Source organism: Sylvia atricapilla, chromosome 2 (assembly GCF_009819655.1).
Source record: "Sylvia atricapilla isolate bSylAtr1 chromosome 2, bSylAtr1.pri, whole genome shotgun sequence".
In the NCBI taxonomy this organism is placed as follows: domain Eukaryota; kingdom Metazoa; phylum Chordata; class Aves; order Passeriformes; family Sylviidae; genus Sylvia; species Sylvia atricapilla.
The window spans coordinates 25,234,162-25,254,530 of NC_089141.1; the positions used below are offsets into that span (position 1 = coordinate 25,234,162).

Consider the following 20,369-nt stretch of genomic DNA (forward strand, 5'->3'; position numbering starts at 1 on the left):
GCCCCGGCGCTCCCGGAGCGGCCCCGGTTTGAATTTGGCGCCCGGCGCAGCGCTGGCCCGGTCCACGTGCCGGCCTGCGCCAGTGAGCGGCGGCGGGGGCGGGGCCGTGGCGGGGCGGGCCAATCGGCGCGCAGGGGGCGGGGCCGTGGCGGGCCGGGCCAATCGGCGGCGCCCGCGGGGGATACGGATGTGCGGGCGGGACAGAGGCCGGGCCGCTCCGCGATCGCATTATCCCGCCCGCCCCTGTCCCTGTCCCGGCGCGGCCGCTCCCGCCCCGCCCGGGGCAGCGCCGGCACCTTCCTTCAGCCGTGCTGCCCGCGGCTGGGAGTCCTGCCGTGCGCCCGGGCCGCCGGCATTGCGCTGACTCCTGGTGAAGAGCTACGGAGTTTTACCGTTTAACGTGTGTGTCACGGCTGCCCCGGGCTATGGGGCCCGCAGGACTCCCTGAGCACGCTGCGACTTAGGTAAGCAGTCAGGCTGTTGCAGTCTCATCCATTTCTCATGACGGGTTACCGAATTTCTGTGTCTGTGATGAGTCAGGTTGGGTGAACACGAGCCAGCTGTGCCCAAGTGGCCAATGGCACCTGGCCTGTATCCGCAATGGTGTGGCCAGCAGGAGCAGGGCAGGGATCGTTCCTCTGTACGCGGCACTGCGGAGGCACTCGAATGCTATGCCCACTTCTGGCCCCTCACTTTACGAAGGACATTGAGGTGCTGGAGCATGTCTGGAGGAGGACAACGGAGATGGTCTGGAGCACAAGTCCTATGAGGAGTGGCTGAGGGAGCTGGCCGTGTTCAGCCTGGAGAAAAGGAGGCTCAGGGAGACCTTATTGCTCTCTACAGCTGCTTGGAAGGAGGGTATAGCCAGGCGGGGGCTGGCCTTTTCTGTCAGACATCTAGTGATGGAACAAGGGGATATTGTCTTAAGCTGCACCAGGGGAGGTTTAGGTTGGCCAGTAGAAGAATTTCTTCACAGGAAAGGAGACATTGTCATGGGCTCCCCAGGGAGGTGGAGTCACTCACTGTCCTTGAAGGTGTTTAAGGAAAAACTGGATGCAGCACTTAGTGCCATTGTCTAGCTGCCATGGCGGTGTTTGCCCATAGGTTGGATTTGATGCTCTCAGAGGTCTTTTCCAACCAAATTGATCCTCTGATCTGTTTTCCAACGGAAATTTAAACACAGTGTTACTTCAGTTCAAGCTTATTCATAGGCAAAACAAACAAATTATGCAAGATCTGTAGAATACATGATGGAGATGTCAACTGTGTTCTGTAAAAAACTTAAAATCTCTTGAAAATAAAAGGTACACGTAGTCAGTAATAACAAAGGAAAAGAATTCTGATTATCTTGGCCCTATAATATCTTCTTGGCATTACAAATCAGATTGAATTAAAAAAAAGGAAATAAGTTTTAAAATTTTTTTTCCTTTGATAGCTGATTAGATATAGCTGGATCAGAAGGTGAGCTGCTCTCATTCTTGCAGTGCATTTCTAAATCTGCCTGAAAATTGACAAAAGGTTCAAGAACTGCTGTTGGGAAAAAGTCTGCCTCGAGATGTGCACACTGGGCTGTTGCATAAGTGTTTCACCTTTGTTAAAAACTACATCTGAGATTTCCAAACAAGTCTGTCTTCAAACCCTTTATTTGCCTTCCACAGATTCGAGAGCCCTTTAGCATCTCCTTGGGGTGCTTCCCTCCTTCTTCAATTGGCTCCAACAAGCATCATGAGGTTTCTTAGTAGATTTGCCACACCTTTTGATGCCTCCAAAGAAGAAGCACACCCACAATGCCAGGAAGGCAGAGCTGATTTTCCTTGAGAGGCCATGGGCAGGACCCGTCCATTGTTATGAAACTCCACTGTGTTTGGCTGAGAATCCCAGACGTGTGCCTACAAAACCTGTGGACCAGAACACCTCTGCTGCCTGGGTTGGTATAAATTCTCTTTCCTCTGTTGTCCCACAACAATAGTTTTCAAGTTTCTCCTGTATATCTTAACAGAAAGTTATCTGTTCCAGATATGGAAAATTAGTAGCCCAGACCTGAATTCCCTCTATCAGTCTAAAGCATAGATCAGTGCTTGAGTTGCTTCACATTCTAAGAATAAGCACTAAGGTCTTGGTTATTTGAAGACATAAACTGTGTGCAGTCTGTACTGATTAACGAATATTTGTCTTCTAGAAAAATAATTCCCATCAGGAAAACACTGATTTCTTTGGCAACCAAAAACCCTGTATGTAATAAACATTACAGGAGATTTTTCTTATCGGCTTGGTGTTTGAAATAACTGCTAAAAATTGAATGTTACATGTTAAAGTACTGGCTGCATTGTTTAAATCTGACACTGCTAAATTTAGAAAACATAGGCTTTCACTTCAGAATAATTTGTTCCAACCTGCCCTCTTTTCCATTTCTGTGTTTTCAATGTTTTCTCTCCATACCAATCTTCTGATGGGCTCCTTTTCTTGGGACTGTTTGCACTGTCCTAAAATATTCCTTACATTGTGTAATGTAAAGATTTATTTTTTTTTTAAGCAAACAGTTGCAGCAAAGACAGACTGTTCCTACACAACAGCAGTCATCACCTAGGGGAGCTCTGTTTAAACATTATTGCTGCTTGACTCCACTCATCACAAAGCAAGCTCAGGAAGTGTGGTTTCAAACCTGCATGAAACATTCCTTTGTTCCTGTTGAACTGCAGGTATTTTTGTGATGCCTTCACCTTGAAGTAGAACATCTTCAATTTTTTCCTCTTTATTTTTTTTTTTTTAATCTGCTTGAGGCAGTTAGCTCTATGGTTTCTGAACCACTAAGTAAAATTGTAGGAGAGGGGTATCCAGGTGACCTCACCCCTGATAAGTAACAGCTGGTTAATTAACCAATACAACCTTGATGAGGAACAGCTATATCCAATAAGGATGAATGAGATAAAAGAGGGGTTGAGCTGGTAAGGGGAGGGTCCTCATTATGGAGGAAGAACCTTGATGAGCATAAAGGAGAGAATCATGGAAGCCGGAGTCTGGGGAGAGAGAATCCCTGCTCTGAGGTCATTTTGGGTCTGCAGTCACAGTCTAGCCAGGTAAAAGCCTGTATTCCAAGTCTGCAAACCAATCCATGTAGTCATGGTTTAGCAGGAAATAACCAGCAGTCAGAAGCTGCCAGGGAAACCTACAGCAGGAGCTTGCTGCAGCCAGAGTCAGTGAACAGCTGGAGTCAGGATGGCTGAGCTGTAAAGAGGAATAAACCAGGACCCTTTTCATGCTGTGATGAACAAGAAGTCTGTCTTGGCTCATTTCTACCCTCTAACAAGAGGGCTGCTGCAACATAAAATAACTGCTGTGAATAAGCATTCATTTTGTTTGGAAGAGGTGGAAGCATCCATACCAGTAGCTCTTTGATTGCAAAAATACGGTGCTTCTAAAACTTGTTTGAAACTGAAGCTGCTAGGTATTTTTCATTTTGGCAATTGTGGTAGGTTTGTAACTTCTGGAGGCATTCTCTGGAGAGTGTCTGTCAACTTGTTTCAATGGAAACTGATTTTCTGCTCCTCTCTTATTGGCACTATCTACCTTTTCCTTTGTTAGCTTCCTGCATAGGTAAAACCTACTCTAGATATTCTCTGAGAGTAGGAAGCCATATCCTTAAAATCAAGGACTTTGTTAAGTATGTGCAACGTACAATTACTGCAGAATCACATCTCTTCTCCTGCACAAAGGCTTTGTATTCAAATAGTTCAGCTGTACATCAGACAATCACCATCCTTTGTTGAACTGCACTTAGTGTTTTGGGAAACTACATAGCAACTTAGGAATGCTGAAGGAGATCTGTTAGTAGAGAACTCAGTTTGGTGTGCTCTTGGGAAAAGCAAACTGCAATCTGAAACAGAGTCTGACTCTTTTCTTGGTAACCAGGAAGACAAAGAACGCTGTAATAAAAAGATTTCCAGGGTTTGAGTGCAAATCCAGAATAATTCAAAGAAATACAGATTGTTGAGCTTGGACCATCTCTTCTATAGAAAGCTGATTGTAGAAGTGGATTTTGGGTGTTCTGTTCCTCCATAATACAGAAATTAACTATGTTTTGAAACAGAGATGTTTTGGGGGAAGATTTTGAATACCATATTAACATAATGTAAGGGGATGAGCTAAGTGGGCATTCTTTAATCATTTTGTATTGCTCTCCAATTTCAGCCTCTACTTTTTTTGGCTAGGCTGAGGATTTAGTTCTTTGAATGTATTTGAGTTATGCTAAGACACAGAAAGAAAAAGGGTCCATTCTGAACTTTCTTAAATCTGCAGGGGTTACAGGAGTAGACACCACTTAGACTTCCTTTAAAACTCATTTCTTGAGTTCTTTGTGATTTGTCAGAGAACAGCTCACTTGCCCCCCAGTGACTTTCTAGAGAAGAGTGGCAGGACATGATGTTGAAGTTCAGAGGTACCTCATGCACAGCAGCTTTGTCAGTGACTCATTTGCTTTGCTGCAGAATAGGTTACTCAATGAACACACTGAAAAAAATAAATGTGGGGAAGTAGAATCATGTAGGCATTATTTGTCTGGAGAAAAGGGTTGGGTTCTTAATAATAATCCTATTATTATGTCTTTCCCTTGAGGTGTGCCCACAATTTGACACAACTAAGTCAGTGGTGTTGAAAGCATGCCAGAAGAAGCATCGTGGTCCTCACAAGCCCTATAATCAGGATGCCAACCACAGTTCATTTCATGCAGCAGGAGGACCTTGGCGAGGAGCTGTAGCCTGCAGATTTCCTCCTTTAACTTTTGAGACTCCAGAAGGACGTGCAATCCCTCCATTGGACGATCCAAAAGGCTTGAGAAAGAATGCTCAATGCTCCCACAACCAGCCTAAGAAAGGGACAGCAGTAAATGCCAACATCCAGGTGAAGAATCCAGAGAACTGTGGAGAGCCTGTGGAGCAAGAAGTCCTTAATCCACCACCAGATGCAGAGGCTGCACAGGTTCCTTCCCCAAGGAATGGGAGATACAGCAACACTCTATCACAAACTAGTCATGCCTGGCGTCCAGAAAAAGAGCTGGCATTTGGCATTGATCCCTGTGGGAGAGGGGAGGCGGCGGCAGTACTGGTTACAGACACTCCCGAGCACGAGTATGGAGTGAAAGTCACCTGGAGACGGCGGCCTCACATAATGAAGTACCTGCGGGAGCAAGGGAAGCTGAGCGCCGCGGACATCCTGGTGAAGGCAAACATGGAACTCTCGCGGAGCCAGACCCACACCTGACCTGGCGGGAGGAGCAACTCTGCGGCGTGCAAGGACACGCCCAAACGGGCCACGGCGCTTCGGGGGCTGAAGAGGGGACGTGATTTCAGCCAAGCCCTCTACTGCGCCTGCCAGAGCCTCCGAGAAACGCCGGGGCGGGCGCGGGGAGGGTCATGGCGACAGGGGGCTCTCTCGGGCCGCTGTGTGTGGGACGGACCCGCTGCCCCACGCAGCTCCCGGCGGAGGCGGCGGGGCGGCACGGGGGCGGCCGTTGTGTTCCTCTGCGCCTGCGCGGCGCCCGGGCCAATCGGCGGGCGGCGTGCTCGCGGCCCCGGCCAATGGCGGCGCGCCTCAGTGCCGCGCGCCGTTGCTAAGGGCAGCGGCGAGCGGGGGCCCATAGCAACGGCGGGGCCGCGATGGACGGAGCGGGGGAGCCGGGCGGTCCCGCCGCCCGCAGGTGAGCGGGGCTGGCGGCCGCGGCCCCGGGACCAAACTGGCCTGGGCGGGGGCCGCCTGGCGTGGCAGCAGCTCCCGGTGCCGGGATGAGCGGCCGCAGCGGGGCCCGGGCGGGCGGAGCCGCACGGCAGCGGCCACGCGGTCGGCGCTGCCCCGGTAACGCCCGCGTCCCGCAGGCGGGCGGCAGCCGTGCCGCTGTTTTATGGGCGGGTGTGTTTTATGCGCTTCATTATTCAACGTTGGTGTGCATCGTCTGAATACTTGTAGATTAAACCGGTTTTGTTGTGTCTGGGTCCGCTCTTGGTTTCTAGGCGCTGCTGTGAAGCGGCTTCGCGGTGTTATTCAGCCCCTCCGCTCCTCCTAATGAAGCTCTGTGGGTATTTGGTATCACTCGCGGTGCCTTTGCAAGGAAAAAAGGGAGGAACAACTGAAATGAACTCAACTGATGTAATAGGAAAAACAGCTATGAACTATGGAGAAGCGGATTTGGAAAGGCTTTATGCTTGTGGCACTTAAGTAGCTCAAAACCGAAATTATTTGAAATTAGATGTGAGTATACTGGCAAGCAGAGAAAACGGGTTTTGGCAGAATTGGTGTGATTGCAAAAAACTCAGAAAACTCTTTGTGCCTCTGTATAGGAAGAAGTAAAGCGAGAAACCTAAACTTTGGATAGTTAAATGATAATGAACACAGTGTGGAAGAGAAACAGTTTTTAAATTATATACATTGTTACATTTTGTAATTTAAGGAAGATGAAAAGCAACAATAGAGTTAATTGTAGTTTCTCGGTCCACCAAATATGCTGTGGGATATTAGATTACTTCTTTATGCCGACTTGAAAGGCCTCGGGTTGTCTAGCAGTTCTGGAAACAATTTTTAAGGAAATGATGCCCAGATATGTGTAAATTTCCCTGCACAGTAGACCTTTAAGTCTGACAGAGTTGATGCTACAGGAAATAATGCTGCTTTTCTGGTAGCAGTTCTACTGGCATAATTTCTTTCTGCGAAGAAACTTGTCTTGGGTAACTTTATGGGCGCCCCACAGAAACAGATTAATGATAATGGCAGTTCATGGGATAGCTGCTTCCCTCCCATCCCAGTTTATTAAAGAAATGTCCAATTTTTTAGCTTTCTTAGTCCCCATGGTTAAGGTAAGAAAACTGGAATACGAGAACCTAAAGAAAGGTATATAGTTTTTAAATAGATCTAGAAGGCTTGTTATTTTTAGGAGTCTGACTCTGAAGTTGGAGTGTTCATCAGCATTGTAATGAATTCGATGAAGACAAATGTCTGTGTTCTTAGGAAGATTCTTCTTTTTCTGGGACAAAAATAGTAAATTATCCAGAAGTCACTAATCTGGTTAGTAGAACTGATGACTGGTAGAATAGTTGCCAGTTACCTAAACAGTGAATTTTACAGAAAAGTTAGATGTGATACGTAGAAACTGGCACTTCATGGCAGTGAAGACACTAGGAGTAAAGCTCAACAAAGCTGTACCTGAGAACTTGTTGGCAGCAGGTTTTTTTTTGCCATTTTTCCCCCCAGGGGTGGAGTGCCTTTACTTTTGAGCCATGTGAAAAATACATATAAAGGTACTGAAAGTATTTTATTTCTGATGGACAGAAATAGTCGAATATTAGCAGTCAAAACTTAATGCATACTGTTTTGTAAGTGTGCTGTGATATACATGATGATGGATAGTCAGGAGAGATCTTGGATTTAGGCCATCCACAGGCTGTTACTTGCAAACGCTGTGTTGTGTTAACTTTCTTCTACTGGAGCTGTCTGCAACTGAAATTGCTCAACTTCATTTTAAAGTTTGGCTTTCAGGTAGACATGACATAACTGTCTTAATGCTTTAGAAAATGATAAGCTTGATATTGCCATTTCAGGGTTCTGATAAGTGCTAGTCCTTCTCTCTTATTTGGGAAAGTCCGTTTGGAGACTTACCATGAAGTTATTACTGTAGAGACATTCAGGTATAAAAGTAATTCTAAATCATTGTGAGCTTTTAAAATGTTGTGAAGGAAATGTGTTTCTTATGGTAGTATGTGTTTTAGAATCTCAGAGACCAATGGACTTTGCCTTTTTGCGCACCAATCACCCAGCTTACAGGAACACTTAAAGCTTCCCACACACTGCATTCCAAATATGCTTCAGCTTCTGACTTGCAGGTGTCATGTAAGAGGAGCATAATTTTCAAGAGGCAAAAATTTTGACTGAGTCTGCAGAGATTAAAAAACTGGGTGTTAGCTACAGTGGTCCTGCCCTCATTTGGATGCTTCCTTGGGGTCCAGACATTAATCTGTTAGTGGCTTTCAGATTGTGAACTCAGGAACTCTGGGATACTTCCTCAGTGTCTCCCAAAGTTAATAAAGGAAAATAGTCTGTTGCAAACAAGCTCGATTTTCAAAACATTTAGAGCCCACAGATTAAGAGAAGTTGAAAACTTCAAAAGTAATGCTGTTGTCCAGTCAAAAGCCCTTTCCACATTTTAAAAAGCTGAATGTGGTTGAGGTTGTCAGGAATCTCCATGCCTGCTAGGCTTGAGTATTTTGTAAATGCACCATGATTATGATTTTGAGGAGAAAAAATACAAAATACCTTGCTAATTATTTTAGCTGTACCTGTAAGCCAGAGAAGACAGAGAAGTTGAAAATTCCTTTTAAAAGCCTCTCAGCATCTCTCATGGTCCTTGGGTATTTTTATTTAGCCACCGGTGGGTGACCTTCTTGAAATTACCAAGCAATGTTTGTTAAATTCTAGGACTTAAAATTCTGCAAATCTTATTCTCAGATTAACAAGAATTGGCTTAATATCCTGTTTGCGTCACCCCTTTCAGCTCTAAATATTATAATGAAGAAATCTGTCCAAAGTGAGATAAACCTGTAAATATTTTATAAGTGTGGTTGACATGTACTCCTTGGAGTACAGATTCAATGGAAAAGCTTTTGCAATTTGATGCTGCTGCTGTTAATGTGAATGAAGGAATCATCTCACTTCTTGTGATGTAGAAAGCAGTGCCAGGAGAGAAAAGGCAATAATGTGTGACTACAATTTCCAAATAAAATTTGAGATTCACTTGGTAATTGCAAAGAGGTATCCTAAAGTTGAACCTTGTTTGAATTATCTCTTTAGTTTCTAGTTAACTCTTTTCCCATCTCTTATCACCTAGAATTTAGGTTACTGGTGACCCTTTCTTTTTCTTAACCACTGTTGATGTGGCATTTGTAGGAGGGACAAATGCACTGACCTAACATAATTATGGCTTTGTATGTGTGAAAACTTTCTGCAGCCAGGCTTGCACTGGGATAGCTCCAGACTCTTGCTTTGTTGCTGAGGCACAGCTGAGTGATCTCCAAAATAAAACTGTGTTGTAATTGGGTCATGGGATAAATTCTCTTCTAAGTGGATTTGCTGATATGCCTGGAGATGTTGCCTTAGACTGCTGCAAGAACATTTACGCCAACTCTTAGTGCTCTTTAAAACACACTCTGTGGGATGTTTGAACTCTTAACTGCCTGTGTTCTTGCTTTATGAGTCTGGGTGCTTCTACATTCCTTTCTGACTTTGCATTCTTATGTGATATCTGAGGCAAAAAAAGAACAAGAATTAAAATCTAGCAGTGACATCTTGCCAAGTCACCCAGTTTGAGATGGAAATGACATTTTGCTGTTTCTGTCTCTTTAATGGTTTTCCCTTTCAATTTTTCTAAAATAAAAAAAAAAATCTGGACTGGGAATAAAGGTTGACAATTGGTTCTAGAGTGTCAGTTCAGAAAATTTCATGCTCTTTTTCCTATTTTTAGTTTGAAATACTACTAGATAAGTGCAATTCATCTTGTCAAGGGTAATGCACTTGTTTTCAGGGAATTTTGAGTTTTGTTACCTGGTGTGGGTTAAGCATAGCACGTGCTATTTAACTGCTGCCTTTGTGGCTAGGAGAGAATAATGGCTGCTCTACATTTCACTGGCTTCCTGTTGTAATGAGGTACAACATCAACAAAAGTGACAGGCAAGGTTTAATAATTCACAAACAGAAGATCACAGGAGACAGAATTTCAACCCCCTGGGGATTTTGCTTTCCTCTTTCCTTGGGCAGAGGTGTTTCTGAAAGTGAAATGACCATGGGGATTTGAAGCATGTAGTTAAATAGAAAAGTGGAATTCTGCTTGTGGAATAAATTTCTCTTTCTTTTCCTGGGCAGAAACCTAAGTTTCATTAGGTTCAACTGAATAAACCTGAAGCATAGTGCTCTGCAGTTGTCATGGTGGTTAGGAGCTGGAAAGTCCTGAGTCATGGAGTCACCAGCTGTGAACTCTTGAAGGAATATGCCTGACAGGAGGTTCTTTGTATGTCTTTTTTTAAAAAATAATTGTAATAAAAACCCAGTTGAAACCCCCTGTTTGGCTGCACGCTTAAGTTATAAGTTTATGTGCCTATTCTTAGACTGTGTTCCTCTGTGCCACCCTCCCAGCATTGATGATGGCTTTGATGGTTAATGGCTTGTGTGGATTTCTGGCTTCTCTTGGCCTTCCTTCCAGAGGAAGAATACTCTTTTTGCTTTAGGTTTGCAGAAATGAATTTATTTGAGACTTCTGGCTAAGGAAAACAGAAATCTCCTTTCTGTTCTCCCAGTGTAATATAGTAGGGAATGATACAGGTTTTTGAGTGCACTCTTCTCTGTAGTCCAAGTAGAAGTCATACTAGCTTCTGTCCAGAGAGTGCTGATTAATTTTCCTTGCTCTGTTCTCTTTTTCTGAGTAAGAGGTGCTAATCTTTTGTACTTGATAAGTCACCTTTTGAATGGTGTGTAAAACACCAAGCAATACAGTAGTCAGAGTAGCTCTGAGCTCAATATGTAACCCTTTCATGATGCTTTTATTCCTGTTGCATTTTCTTGCAATGGCCTGTAATTTTTATTGTCATCTAGTTTGTGCTCTCACACCTGGGATCTAAACTTCTGATCTCTAGAACTCAACCAGGCAGAATCACAGATGCTGGAAGGGACTTCTTGAGATGATCTGGAGCAACCCTGCTGCTTAAGCAGAGTTGGCTGGAGCAGATTGCACAGAATGGTGTCCAGTTGGGTTTTGAATATCTCCAAAGATGGAGCCTCTACCTGAGCAATCTGTTCCAGTATTTCACACTTTCTCTGGATTTTTTTTTTCTTGATGTTGGCAGAATTTCATGTGCTTTAGTTTGTGTCCATCACCTCTTGTCCTGTCAGTAGGCACTGCTGGCTTTATTTGCTTTACATCCTTCCATCAGCTGTGGATAAGCAACACATGGATAAGTTACCCCCTGAGTCTTAACTTCTCGAGGCCCAGTTCTCTCAGCCTCACCTCATGCAAAAGATACTCTGGTCCCTTAAGCACTTTTGTGGCCCTTTGCTGGTTTTGCTCCAGGATGTCCATCTCTTTCTTGCTCCAGAAGCCCAGAACTGGATGCAGCACTTGTGTGAGCCTTCACCAGCAGAGGGGTGGTGTCACTCCCTCCACATGCTGGCAGTGCTTTCCCTAATGCAGCCCAGGATGCTGTTGGCCACCTTTGCCTTGAGAGAGTGAATTGCTGGCTCCTGATAAACTTCTTGTCCACCAAAACAATGTGAATCAGTTTTTGAAAAATGAATCTCAACAAACAGCACATGCTTTATTCTTTGTTTAACCATAACTCAGCTTTTTTTCCTATGGCCCTTACATTTCTCAATATTCTGTTACTTTACTAGCAGGTTCCTCTTTTAATCCACCTGAATATTATTTCTTCCTTATTGGAGGTGTATTTGAATTGGTGTGTAATAGTGCAGAGAATGTCCCACTGCACTTCTGAGATGATAATTTTGTACTGGGGTTTTGTGCTTTCACAGATACCATTTTGAAACTTTAGGAAAGTGTGATCTTTGAATGGTCATTTTCCTTTGCCCACACAGTTCCATTTTATCTTACAAAATCACTGGAACAAGTACTGTAAAGAAAATGGAAGCTTGTGTGTCCTATATCAATAAATCCTTTTTTCCTCTCCATTGACTTGGCTGTGGACAGTCAATACTAAACTGCACCATTATTTACCTTAGTTATGTTTGGCATGTGAACACCCCAAAATCGATGCAAGTATGGAAAGTGTAGTGCTGCAAGGATAGGCTTGCATTAAATTCACTCCTTTTGTGGGTTTAGCCAACAAAAATAATTATTAACCTGTTAATGTTTTATAGCAAATAATGTTTGTACCACATGCTCTCTGGATTAGTTTTTGCTTGAATTCCTTTCTTCAGCACAGTATTCCTGTTGCGATGAGTTGTTGGGGCAGCTGTTTTGCCACAATATAGGTGAAACATACCCATATCCACATAGATACACACAAAGAATATACTTATATTCTTCAGTTCACCATTCTTTTCAGGTTTTGGTTTTTTGGGGTTTTTTTTTTTAGGGGATTGGGTGGCAGGGAAGGGCAGATAGTGGGTGTTTTAATTTTGGTATTTTTGACATGCTTCTGATCTGTGGGCCTTTCAAAATAAAAAGCTTATAATTTGTCATTAAAAATTCATTTTAAGCCTGCAGGTAGGTAGAAGCAGAAGTTTTAAAGGATTATCTTGCCATTTTGGTTCTTTAGGATTTTTTTTAAGTTGTAAATTGATCTTTAAGTTCTAAATTGTTCAGGTAGTTGGTACAAGTTATTGGAATATGGAATATTCAAGTCAGGAATGTGTAGTGGATTCAGGTATACTTTGAAATTAAGTAGGATATGCAGATCTCAGTGCTTGTCTCTAGTTGCTCCCTCAATCCACACTGGTCTGGCAGTTGAGTTTATTCTTCTTATTGGTTCACTTTATACTTACTTTCAAATATTCTGAGATAAATCTTATTCAATCTCTATTGTGTGGGACATCATTTCTATACTAAAGCACATCCAAGATAGTCTTTTATTCACTCATTCAGAATTGCTTCCAAAACTAGGTGTTCACTCTTTCCATGTCATTGTTCTCATAATATGTTCAGTAGGTGAAAAACTTTCCAAACAAATTTTGTGAACCCTTTCTCAAAACAGTATTCTATTGGCATAAGTGGTTTTGGGCTGCAGAGGGATCAAAGGTCAAACTGATTTCACTGATTTCTGTACAAAAGGCAGATGCACTAAAACTTACTTCAATAAGGGCATCACCTGCTTAAAAAGAATTTAATGAAATGTTGATGCAACTTCAGCCATGTCACTTGAAAATAGATGTGGCATTTTATGGGTAATTAATAAGCAGAGTTACTGCTAATTAATTATGAAGAAAAGAATATCCTGTCTTTGCCAAAACTCCCCCAGTCATCTGCCTTGGGAAAGGCAGAAAAATTTGGTAACCTTCACTCTTATGGATGCTATGCAATGCATTTTCCAAAAAAATGTCCAATTACGGCTGTGTCAGGACTCCACCCTTTTGTGGATTGGAAGGTGCATTACTGATAAATTTTATTCCTTAAGTTTCCAGAGACAGTATTGCGATTTTGTTTGGAATCTATATTTTGAAATATAAGAATCCTTCTTCAACTAATGTTTTTTTCTACAGCTTCTGTTTTCTTTCATAGCTATAGTTCAGAAGAGAATAGTCCCCAGCAAAGTTTCTTGGAGGGTTAAGAGTGAAAACATTTTCACACCACCTGACTCCACATTTCTTACTGAAGTTGCTTTTACTTGCACTTCTACAGCTAAAAATAGAATCTAGTGGATGAAGATGTGGGCCACAAGCCACATTCTTCTCATCCCCTGATTTTTAAGTTCTGGGAGTATGCTCAGAGACATAACTGCTGCTACCACATTAATAAATTGTCCTGTAAAGGAAAAGGGGTTATATGAGCTTTGTAAGACTCCTGATGGAAGCAGTCCTGTAGAGTGAGAAATGGAACATAAGATATTGGGAAAGTAGGAAGATTTGTGGACCGAAATTGTGTTGCTGTGCCTTGGGGCTCCTTTAAAAGAAGTAGAGCAATGGAAACAACTGAAAATTTAAGGATCTTGATTATTAGTATATAGGTTCATGTTCCCACTAGTATCTAAATATTGTGTTTCTGAAACCGATTTCTGTGTCAGACTGATACAAAAATATCAAGCTTGTTTTGTAAAAAGGCACAATAAACTCAAGATCCAGTTCACTTTAAAATGATCTGTAAGTTTCTGCTGAAACACTTTTTCTGAATCTCTCTGGCCAAACTATGGACAATCTGAAACTTTCATATTTTTCCTAGAGCTATGCACATATAGGTAATAATTCCATAGTTTTTTCTCACCAAGAATTGAGTGCATATACAGTACTTATATGTGCTATAAGGAACAGTTCAAAGGCAAAACAAGTTGTCTTTCCTTCTCTTGGGTCAGATTTTCATTTAAGTTTGGAGTGGGGTCTGCTTCTGTCAGCTAATCTGACCTTCTTCTTAAAAGAGGTAGCCAAACTTACTTTTTCTTTACCAAACCTTTAACTACTTGAATTGCAGGGCGGGTTTAACTAACTGGGAAACCTTTAAATCTGCAAGGCTTTGCTGCATTGTTTGTTTAGGAGGAGAAACTGAGTATAGTATTTCTTTAGTGGAATATGAAGAATGTACATTTTGCTGAATGCAGGGAAACCTATCGTGGTATTTTCCTTTGTTTAACTTATTTCAGATCTGTCTTTCCAGCAATGAGTCATGTAGAACATTTTATCTCTACAGGCTGCTCTTTCCTGTTGCCTTTCTTTCTTTCTCTGCTTATTGCCTCTCCTCAACTACAGCCAGTCAATTCCTTCCAAAACTAGTCCATGATCCATGATGAAGACAACCTTTTTTGTTTTGTTTTTGCCTCCTTTTTAGCTTCAACAGCATACAAAGGGGTTTTAACTGAAATAACTTGAAAGAAGAATGCTTAGCTCTCCCATCTGGGATAACCACACCTGAAATAGGAGGCAAACCATAGCCTTGGTCTACAACAGCAACTTATAACATAATGATATTCAAGCTTGATTAAAACCTGTTGTTTTCTCTTAAAAATCCACAGCTCTCCATGAATTATCTTAATGTTTCATCAGTCACAGTGTTAAATAAAAAATTATTTGCAATCTGAATTTATTTAGCTTCAGTATTTGTGTCTGGATTTTTTTGTCTTCTCTCTCATCAATGTCATCTGTACCCTCAAATCCATGGAACTGATTTTCTCTTGAATAAACTGTAGGATGCATTGCAATCATGGTAAGAGGTGCACTTTCCAGTACTTGGTCAATTTGTTCAGCTTTCTGCTGAACTCTCTTTGGTTCTTCAGTCCTTTCCCTTGTGTGGACCTTGGACAGAATGGAAGAACATTTTTGGGCTGGTGGATTGCTTTTATTTTTTACATTCTGCTTTAATATCAGGGCTTTTCATTGTTCTTGGAGTTGGATTATACTGTGAATTTGTGTTTGGCTGATTCGATGGTGATTATTGCCAAGTGCCTACAATAAAAGTATTTTGGTTGGTTGTTTGTTTTTTTTCCAAGTACAGCATATTCAGGAACACAGACAAGCTGCAATGAAAACAAGTGTTACCTCTGCCTATCCACAGTTTGTAATGCCAATTTCAGAGTTGTTGAAAAATATGTCCATTCTGAAAGAACTGTCAATAGATATAGTGTGCCTTTTTTATAGAAAGGAAAATAAACCACACAAAAAGGAAGCTTCAGTTGCATATATGAATATCTGTTAAATAATCTATGAGTTATGTCTTCAGTGTGGTTGTTTGCTGTTCTGAAAATGGTTAGGAAAGACCAAATACATTTATAACAAATTTGTTGCATATTTCTATTGCAACATTTTAATTTCAATTATAAAATGAAAACCAGGCTGATTCTGATTTCAGTAGGAATTTGAGATGCTACCAGTTAAAATTTTTTTGCTCCATGTTAATCTGTGAATCCCTCTGCATTATGCCATCTTCTTCTGTGTTTTATTGGATATTATTTAGATTGCTTACTCACTCTCCTTTTTTTTCTGTATCCTGCACTATCATTAGTCTTTCCTTGTATGTTCTGGGTGATCTTCCCTTTCTCTGTGGCATGTGTCTGTTACCTGTCATGCAGGTGGATTCTGGTAAATGTAGCAGTGATGTCTGTGGGCAGGATCTCATGTTAGCTGCTGTGATTGGGGAGAGGACATTGATACAGACTGCTGGAAATTTTCCAGTTTTTATTTCTTAAGGGTAAATGGGCAACTGGTTTGGCATTTGGGGTTTTTTCCCCCTGTTCTTAACTGTGGTGTTGTAGCTATGAAAATTCCGCTTATTTTCCTCTTCCTGATGGATATTTATTTCTTATTGCGCAATAAACCCTTCAAACAGAAAGCAAAGGGTGCAGTGCTTTGGTGTGGGCACAGCCAAAGAACATGGATCTGGTGTTGTCAGTGCAGCTGAAGGAGGATTCCTGTTTGAAGCCTGCAGCTGGATGTGCACACCACTTACATTCCTTAGTGGTGAGCTGTGGGAGTGACTCTGGCAGTGTTTTCCCGTTAAAGTTTGTAATAACACCAACTCTGCTGTGGGGGGTAGAAAAATTTTGAAGTGTGGGAATCTCTTTTTTGACTGATTATTATGTTATGCTTTCATAATGACGAGCCCTGGAAGAAAGGTTGCAGGAGTAATAATAAAAATATTGTGAAGGAGTGTTTTTAAGCTAATTTTCTAATCCTACATTGCTCATGAGTCTAGGTTTTTTATTTTACTGCTTGTGTGAATCCTTGCACTTTGAAATGAAAAGCATTGAAGGTTGCTTTCATTTTGTTTTGCCTGCTACTCAGCAATTTGGTCTGTGTTTAAAGGTAAACGGTAAGAGAGAACACTTTGTTATCTTTTTTGCTTTAACACGCTCTGTGACCTGTTAGAATCTTTATGTTCAAGCATAAGTTAAGTGGCCAGAGTTGAGGCACTGTGTAGTCTGTGTATGCTCCTGTTACATAATGTAACTATTTTAATCTGGGTAGAAAATAATTTAACATACAAAGTAAATAATTTTCACTGGAGATTTCAACAAGGCAAATGTGCAAGTCCTACTATTTCAGCACTTTGTCATCTTCCAGGTAGAAAGGAAACCTTGTAAACTTATTCCCTAAAGTCGTAGTGTTTATTTCTTCTGATTTTCTAAAGAAGAGACTCAAATTGTTTTGGGGGTATGTTTTCTGCTAGGAAAAGCAACAAAAGCACAGATAGCAGCTTGTATCTACACAGGACACCTTTGTGTCCATCAGAACACGTCTGTAAGTCTGCTGTTGATTGCAGGTACCTAGATTGCTTTATAGCGAACTCTTGACTCAGTTAACAACTGTCATCAATTTCTTAAGTCAGTAGGTGTATGAGAAGATAAGGACTATTCCCTCACCCTTTTAGGGTTTTTTCCCCCTCTGTGGTGTTCGGGGTTTTTTTTGTTTCATTTTGTTTGTTTGTTTTTTGAGGGGGGGCTGGGTATTTTTTGTCATGAATATTTTAAGTGGAACTTTCAGTTGTTTTCAGACTTTGCTGAAGGTGGCCTTTTCCATTATCTATGCTCTAAATAATAAGCATGTCACCTTTGTACTGAAGTTTTGTGTGACGACTGTTACATATTGTGCTGCACTTAGTAGATGTTCTTCTGCTTGTTTCTTTCTTAAGCTGTGGCTGTTTTCAAGTGAAGATGACTGTATTACTCTAACTGTGCCTTGGGGCTACACAAAAGCTCTCCTTTCCTATCAAGAAAGACACTAATTTTTCCAGGCCCTCCATTCCCGTAGAATCCAAGACACTATGTATTACAGGTGCATGTGAGGGGTAACATCACTTTTTAGAAACAAGATATTTTCAAGTTCTTGACCTCTTGTGTGATACTTCAAATGCATTAGAAAAAAATAAGAATAAAAGTAAGGAAACTGTGGAGTATAAAGAAATGGCAGTTGTAACTTGTTAAAATACCACTAGTTGGACAATTAGTATCAGTTCTAGAGTATACAAGTGTTATATATGATGTGGATACAGAATTCTTTTGTGCAGGTTTCAGCCTTCCGGGGCAGGATCTGCGTTTACCGGGGTAATTTGTCTTTAAGGATTTGTTGTCTGCTTGCCTGAAGTTGAGTCAAACATGGGTTTGCTAGGGGTTGAGGGAACTCAGACTTTTCTTCTCTCCTTAGCTCTGAGAGCTGTAATCCAATTTCCATGGCACGTGTTTTGCAGAAACCCCAGCTCTGCTCTCTCCTTCTCTCTCCATCTCTGGTTTTCCTTGTTAGGGTTATATCAGCACTGGCTGCCAGCTTATGACTTCACATCACTGGACATTTATGGATACCTAGACCAGACAGAGAATTTCCTGTTTAAATTGAAATTGTGCCTTGCCTTGCTTTTCTGATGCTATTAATAAATATATAATGTTGGTCTCTTTCCCACATTAAGTATCTTTTCCTGTTGCTTTCTTACCTCTGGAGAGGTCTTTGTCAAAGCTGTGTTGAAGGACAGAACACAACTATGGTTGGTAGAATATGTTCTTAATAGTCAAGTAACATTTCCCCTTTGTGAGGATGACTGCTCTAAATTGCATTTTATGTAATAATTCATTATCATATGAAAGCAAATGGGAAGTCTACATGGAACACAACTTGGAACAAAAAATCAGAGTTCTTAGGAAATTATCTATAAAATACTGATATAGGGAAATCATTCTTTTTTTACCTTTAGGAATTGATGTCAGATGTTGCAAACACAGATTCTCTCAGGTATTACCAGTAGTTCTGGAATGTCTTGCAGGAGGAGAAAATTATGTAGGCTTGATTCCAACACAAAACTGACTTAATGTGGAATCAGGTATCCTATGAAGGAGCAGGGACTTTACTGAATCAATCTGAACTGTGTTAAACCTTCAGGTGTAAACTGTCTCCTAGCCCCCCCTCAACAAAGGTTTGTAATCCATCTACCAGTAATGAAGCCTTTGGTGCTTTCAAAATCTTTTCAGAATGGTTTAGTAAGGGGACTAAACCAGAATTCCATCTTATTTATGACAGAAGATGATGTTTCATTTTTAATACCTTGTGTCTTGGTCTTCATGTGAGATGGAAGTAATGTCTAACAGTCATTTTAAGTGTTGATGATGAAGTTGTCTGAGAATAGCCTATGCTCTTGTAATGCAAACTGTTTAATAGTGAGAATTAACCATTTGTTTATTTTGCTTTTGCAGCATCTTTGAGGATGAAAGCATGAAACTACGACAGCTGAAACTACAGAATCAGGTAAATTACAGTGCTGAAGCTGGTAAAAATAAGCATAGGAAATCAGCCCTCTAGAGACTTGAGAAATGGGTGAAGTGCTAAAGATGGCTGGTCTAATGAACTTTGAAGATTTTCATGGTTTTATTAGTTCAGTCAACCTTGCCATGGCTTGTAGGCTTGATGTGTTTGATAAATTTCTTTTTCATATGTTCTCTTATTTCATTGGGATTGAATTGCTAGAGAGCAGGAAAAAATTGAAAGATGGGAAGACTGCAGGGAATTATCCATTTTAGGCATAAAGGAACAGTTTCACCCTCCTATAGAACAATCTCTTTAACACTCCTGTTGAGAAGGATTTCCAGCCTCTCCTGACATTTTTTGTTCCTACAGTGAGATATTTACAGCCAAGCATGGGTCAATTATTAGGTTATGGTCTCAGTTTTTGAAGTGCTGTTTGCTGGACACTTACACAACCATATTCTTCAAAGCAGTGAAGTATCCATCCTTAATATTCTTTCTCTGTGAAATTTCAAATGCTTATAAATAATTAGAAGATGTGAGACTCTTATGATTCCCTGACTGAGCATTTCACATGGACCACAGATCACTGTCTTGCATTAACACTCTGCTTGTTCAATTAAAGTATGGTTTTAGGAAGGTGCTTTCTCAGCTGAGGATTATTAAGTCCAGACACTACAGTCTTCAGGAACTGTTGCAGTAGGTAATAATCCTCTTACCAGAACCTGGTCATTATTTATAGTCTGAGTTTGCTAGGCTTTGACTTCAGGCACTGAATTTATTATTAACTTATCTAAGTCTATATCTAAACACTCTAGAGTCAAGAGGTAAAATATATGTTAGCCATATTTGTGGAAGCTACAATAATCCTTTATCTGTAGACTATCAAATGGACACTTGTTTAAAACCAAATAAACAATTTATTTAAAATAGATTTAATTCAAATAATCTATAAAACAGCATTTGGTGTCAAATGCCATTTGGTAAGAAGTTCCAAAGCTAAGGGTAGTCTGACTGCCTAGTGATGAACCTCAGGGTCTGTTTTAGAACTGGTCTTGGGTCATGAGCTGGTAATAATCACGGTCGCTAGTGCTGAGTATTGTGATCAGTGTTTGCTTAGTGTCAGGCCTTGCTGTGGGGATGCATGGCTATTTCTCCCAAATAAAACTGCTGGGCTCGGTGGAATTCCCTCAGAGCAGCTGTCAATTGCATCCTGAAGAGGTCAGTTTAAATATTTGTTCCCTTTCGCAAATTTGTTTCCATCTTTCTTGGATTTGGTTGAGGTTGCAATCATCCGCAAAAGAAACAGCTAGAAAATTTTACTATAGGTATTTTAACACCCTGCCCTTTGCAAATGAGATTTATGAGAAGTGCTAACAGTCTCTAACTTAGGATTCTAGAATTAGGTTGAATATTAGTTTTAAGGTCTACTTTTACATGACTAGTACTATGCTTTC

The 20,369-nt window shown here is 41.2% G+C and overlaps 2 protein-coding genes across 2 annotated transcripts in view; both read left to right on the forward strand.

The window, feature by feature from the left end:
- The first annotated feature begins 242 nt into the window (after positions 1–242).
- RHNO1 (RAD9-HUS1-RAD1 interacting nuclear orphan 1) lies at positions 243–5,416 on the forward strand. The gene is made up of 3 exons (XM_066341046.1): positions 243–464; positions 1,659–1,927; positions 4,612–5,416. Exons 2-3 carry the CDS (start codon positions 1,760–1,762, stop codon positions 5,254–5,256), a joined length of 813 nt encoding a protein of 270 aa, XP_066197143.1. The 5' UTR covers positions 243–464; positions 1,659–1,759; the 3' UTR covers positions 5,257–5,416.
- Positions 5,417–5,518: 102 nt separating this feature from the next.
- TULP3 (TUB like protein 3) overlaps positions 5,519–20,369 on the forward strand; it is a 32,326-nt gene continuing 17,475 nt past the window's right edge. Inside the window, 2 exon segments of the mRNA XM_066341047.1 lie at positions 5,519–5,692; positions 18,864–18,915. Of these exon segments, the coding sequence (XP_066197144.1) occupies positions 5,652–5,692; positions 18,864–18,915 (93 nt within the window). The 5' untranslated portion in view covers positions 5,519–5,651.

Excerpts from the sequence above, each read along its gene's own strand:
- RHNO1 (XM_066341046.1), top strand. The coding sequence starts at position 1,760 with ATGCCTCCAAAGAAGAAGCACACCCACAATGCCAGGAAGGCAGAGCTG. Across the intron at positions 1,928-4,611 it reads AGAACACCTCTGCTGCCTGG|GTGTGCCCACAATTTGACAC; the intron begins GTTGGTATAAAT and ends CTTTCCCTTGAG.